The sequence below is a fragment of the Arachis hypogaea genome, chromosome 16, assembly GCF_003086295.3.
Source record: "Arachis hypogaea cultivar Tifrunner chromosome 16, arahy.Tifrunner.gnm2.J5K5, whole genome shotgun sequence".
In the NCBI taxonomy this organism is placed as follows: Eukaryota; Viridiplantae; Streptophyta; class Magnoliopsida; order Fabales; family Fabaceae; genus Arachis; species Arachis hypogaea.
This window is the reverse complement of record NC_092051.1, coordinates 21,912,949-21,918,304: the sequence shown is the minus strand read 5'-3', so window position 1 is coordinate 21,918,304 and position 5,356 is coordinate 21,912,949. Positions and strand designations below refer to the sequence as shown.

Here is a 5,356-nt window from a genome sequence, read left to right as displayed (position 1 = left end):
TTTTAAACAAATTGAAACCTTAGGGACCATTTTGTAGCGAAAAAAAGGCCGGAGACGAAATAAATTTTCGGCCTCTACGTTAGGGACCAAAATTGTACGTAACCCTAATTTTTTTAACTGTTCGACACAAGTATAAAATATGAGATCCACATTTTCACTTCTCAGACAAATTAGACAGTAGAATTTTCCATTATTTAATTTCAACTTTTGTAGCAAGTAAAACTGTTGACTTATGAAGCACTGACACTTTTCTGATTTGCTGTGTCTGTGTGTCAGACATATTTTGGACACAACATTCGTTCGATACGCGTGTCTTCTGTGTCCAACTGTGTCTTAATAAAAAATAAAAAATTCTTTTTCGGACACGCTTGAATACACCTAAATATCATCATGTGTCAATGTGTCTAACCTTATTCTTAACACATGTTCTTAAAATAAGTTTAAAAATAGTATATATTATTAATTATTAAAATAAAAAATATTTTAAATATTTTATATAATTAAAAAATATTAAAAATAATTAAAAAATTAATTTATATTTTAATATTAATAAAATATTAAAATATCATTATAATTATCTAAAAATATTTTATGTTTTATATATATTGTGTCTCTATATTTTATAAAAATTTTAAATTTATGTATTTATATGTCTTATATCATATCATATTTTGCATTTGTATCACTATTTAATTTTTGGTGAGTTTTATGGTGTCTTTATTATGGTGTTTAAATTGTTTAATTTCTTTTTTAAAATAAAAAATAAAATATTTAAAATAAAAAATAAATTATATAAAATTTATTAAATATTATTTATTTACTATTTTTAATAACTTAGATACAAAATAATAGACACCATAACATTTACCTTAATTTGTAGCTTTTGAGAGAAAACCTGGTAAAGTATAAAAGATCACACATGATTCGCATCTTTTGATGGTGGTGTAAGCATATGTCACTTATCGTTGCAACAAACAATTGGCCATTTGAAACACGACACGGAATTATTATAATTTAAAAAAAAACAATACGTTATATTAAGACGGCTAATTACATAAAATTGTATATAAAAAATTAATTAAAATGTTAATATATGTTATTTTACGAAATTTAAACAAACGCAAAATTATTTAATAATTTTCGACTACCTTCTTTGTATGACGATATTTTTATATAAGTAATTAGCTTGTGTTAATTAATTAGTATAAGCTAGCTAGCTAGAATCAAACATTTAATTTTATTGGTCAATGGATTATGGATACTATTCTTCCTTAGGCTAACTGCTTCCAACGTCATTAGTTTGGATTGCGTATCGCATTGGATGACAACAGTATATGAAATGCAAATAAGTAAATCTCGTGAATAATAACCCAACATTCTGAATTCCGGGGTTTGCCTTGTAGTATCAATGGATATGTATGTTTAATTATTGATTAATTTTATTTAGGTTCAAGTCACAATGCTTCCTTCACCGTTTGAGAGAAAGTGGTTGGAGTTAACCACCATTTCCTTATCAAAATCATTTTTCCCGTTGAAACTCGTACATATAATAGAGGGTTCTATATATTTCTCACATTCGAAAATGGACTTGTTCTAAATAATAATAATAATAATGAGAGGCACTCACTTTATACGTATCAACCAACTTTATTATTGTGGTGTTATGAATTTTCTGCCCAAGTGGATCCCATCCACATTATATTTCCATTATCCATGGTCGTTGTCGTTCAGATAAAAGCCACACAAGGGTTTCAACTTTCAAGTTTCATACTGGTATTATATAATAAATATGGGAAATGTGTAGTAACAAAAAAATTAATCAAAAATAGGTAAAATTTGTTCTATTTAATATTTAATAAATATTAAATAAATAAATAATTAAAATTTTACCTTTTTTGGTTTTTTTAATATTACCGAATAAATATATACACAAAGTTAACTACCCCATTTGTTACTTTAATTATTTAATGTTCATTCATATCATTTTTTCAAACTATATAGTAAAAAGATGGAAATAAAGAAAGTCATTCCATACCCAAATTAAATACAGCGGCTTTATTAATTATAATTGGCCGGCGGGTGGACTAGAGAAGTATATTACAAAGAAGAAAAACAGTACGAAAATGGAGTGTAAATGGAGATAATTTAGCTAATAAATAATAATTAAGGCAGCTTAGCTACATAATTGTTACTTAATTTGGCAGAGCAGTTGTTTTTGTTTTATAATAATTACTCCACTTAAGAGCAAGGTAAGAAATATGATTCGTTGAAGACCCATTTTCAGAAAGAGCTCTTTCAGCTCCTTCCTTCAAATCCTTCATCCGATATCGAAGCTTCTTCCCTTCCTCACCTTCCATGAGGCATTTAACCACGCTCGCAATCTCCGCCCTCTCCACCAACCCATTCTCGGAGACATTGGGTCTCAGAGCCACCTTAGCCTCCTCGGCAAGCAACACCGCATTCATCTTCTGCTCCGCAAAGAGCGGCCACGCAATAAATGGCACCCCATTCACTACACTCTCTAGGGTAGAGTTCCACCCACAGTGAGAGAGGAACCCACCAGTGGACTCATGGGCTAAGATTTGGGGCTGTGGTGCCCATGATAGCACCACGAATCCCCTACCTTTGGTCCTCTCAACGAACCCTTTTGGCAAGAAAGCGAGAGGATCTGCTTGAGAGGCTGCACTAAAATAAGAACCGTTGGCCACTTTATCGTTTGGGCTTCTAACGACCCACAAGAATCTCTGTTCACTCATTTCCAAGCCATGTGCCAGCTCATCAATTTGTGCACTAGAGAGGGTCCCACCGCTGCCAAATGAGACAAATAAGACACTCCCGGCTGGCTGCTCATCTAACCACTTAAGACACTCTGAATTCTCCTCCCCCTGCTCGCCGGTTCGACCGCACTCAAGGTTGACCAGTGGTCCGACAGGGTAAAACGGGGGCCTTCCCGGTTCGTCTTTTAAGAGCTCCTTGACGGGACCTGGTTCGAGCTCCATGAAGCTGTTTTCTATGATTCCGTCGGCTTCTCTGTAGCGCGTGACGATGTGTAGGACCCACTTGTATGCGTCGTTGCTGCGGTCCTGAACCGGGTCCAGCAGGTCCCTGCCGTGAATGGGGACGCAGCCGGGGATCTTGATGGGTTCGGCCAGTTCTCTGAACTCGCACTGGACGCTCTGATCGAATTTTGGGAGGTTGAGGAAGAAGGAGAGACACGTGGCGGTTGAAGGGTAGAAGATGTAGCGGGGAATGTTGAATTCTGCGGCGACGTCGAAGGCGTCGGTGCCGAAGAGGTCGACGACAAAGGCGGAAACGACGAGGGAGGAGTTGGAGGTGATGAGGTCGTGGAGGGCGGAGCGAAGGGAAGGAAAGGAGCGGAGGACGGTGAGAGCCATGATGGTTTCAATTTTGGTGGTTTCGAAGGGGTAGTCGGAGAGCGAAACGGGTGGGAGGAAGGTGTGGGAAATGGCGGAGGGGAGCGATCGGAGGACGGCGTTTTGGGCCTTGGTGGGTTCGCTGTCGGTGGGGATTATGAACTTAACACGGAGGTTGTCGCGGTGGCGCACGAGGCGCTTGGCGAACTCTATCATTGGGATGAGGTGACCCATGCCTTGTGTTGGCATCATGACCACCAGTGGTTGCGGCGGAGTTGTTGCTGCTTTGGGTTGCTCCATGGCCATGAGAGTTTGTATTTTGTTGTGAGGATGAAGAAAGAAAGAAAGAAAGGCAGGGATTTATATAGAAGAGAAGTAGAATCAGATCAGTAGACAGTAGTTATGTTATTGTTATGATATATTCTATTTTCATACACAATAATGTTATTATTATCATTCTTGATTTTTTTCCGGATTCGATAAACCTCAAATCATGCTCTTTATTAATCACCTCACATTTTGTTTAAATTATGTTGGGTTTACCTAAACATACCATTTATCCTTTTCTTTTAACACATTCCAACCCTCCACCATTACTCTCTTGTGATAAATTAAGAGTTTAATTTTAATATATTAATAAAATAAAAAAATTTAGACGATCGTCTAATTAAGTATACTGTAATATTAAAAATATAATAATTTAAAATTATTTTTATTTAATTTAATACTTATAATTTTTTGTATATATTATTTATGATTATACAATTATTATATTTAATATTATCTAATTATTTTAATAATTAAAATTATAAAATAATTTAAATATTTTTATTAGTTTTTAAATATTTTTGTTAAGCTTATGTATTTAAATATTTTTTAAATAATAAATTTTAAAAATAAGTTATTTTTGTTCTTGTTACATTATATAATTAATTATATGTATAAAAAAATTCATACTAATTGGGTAAAAAAATTAAATTAATCATTCCTTCTTAAAATGTATTCATTTGACTAAATTAAATAAAGGGAAGAGAATAAGTACAACAATATAATAATCAATAAAAAGTTATTTTACACGCAAATTGAAAAATTAAATAGTGTATTGTATTATGTGTCACTAAGAACAATTAAATATTTAAAATATTTGATAACAAAAAAATTAATTAAAATAGTTAAAATTTATTTTATTTAGTATTTATTAATTGCTAATAATTAATATAATAAATTTTGATTTTTTTATTTTTTTAACGTTATCGTTAAATATTCTGCTATCAATAAATTAAAGATGCATTTAATCTTAACTACTTTCTTATTTTGTTTCATTTTTTACTTTTTATATTAAAAGATCTAGTTGTATTATAATTTTAAAAGTTTTGAAATCACAACATATTTGTTAATTTTTAATATTATTGTAAATTTAATTGTCAATAAAATAATTTTGTCTATATACATTTATGATATTATCAAAATAGGTTTTATTATTTTTCGATATTTTATATTTTTGACAAATATTTGAAGTAAATAATATTAATATATCAATTATATTAGATATATAAAAATTTAATTATTAAATTATTTATATAAATATTAAAAATAAATTAAATAATATATAAACATATAATAATTAATCTAGTGATACCCATGATAGGATGCTTTTGGTGCGAGATAGTGCTTGAATTTCAGTGAAGGACTTTTCTATTCTGATTCATTATTGAAATGTGTATTTAATTATTTGACATACTTTTCTAATTTTTTTTTTCTTTCCTTTATTGATGTGACTCTTTTAATGGTTGATAGGATAGGATATATAATTGGAATAAAAAAAAAAATCAGAAATGCGTGTGTATGGAAATGTTGGGTAAGAGGACTAGCTAGAAGGATTGAGCTGAAAAGCAATAGAAAGAAAAATAAAAAGTCATAACTAACCTAATTTATATATACACAAATTATATTTATTTATAATGATACTAAATTTAAAAGTG

General features: G+C 31.1%; 1 protein-coding gene across 1 annotated transcript; it reads right to left on the bottom strand.

Moving 5' to 3' along the window:
- Positions 1-2,032: 2,032 nt before the first annotated feature.
- Positions 2,033-3,899, bottom strand: LOC112758422 (hydroquinone glucosyltransferase). Its single transcript, XM_025807096.3, has one exon. It carries the CDS (start codon positions 3,678-3,680, stop codon positions 2,193-2,195), a length of 1,488 nt encoding a protein of 495 aa, XP_025662881.1. The 5' UTR covers positions 3,681-3,899; the 3' UTR covers positions 2,033-2,192.
- Positions 3,900-5,356: the final 1,457 nt, after the last annotated feature.

What these genes read in the sequence shown, in the direction of transcription:
- LOC112758422 (XM_025807096.3), bottom strand. Translation starts at nt 3,680, where the DNA reads ATGGCCATGGAGCAACCCAAAGCAGCAACAACTCCGCCGCAACCACTG.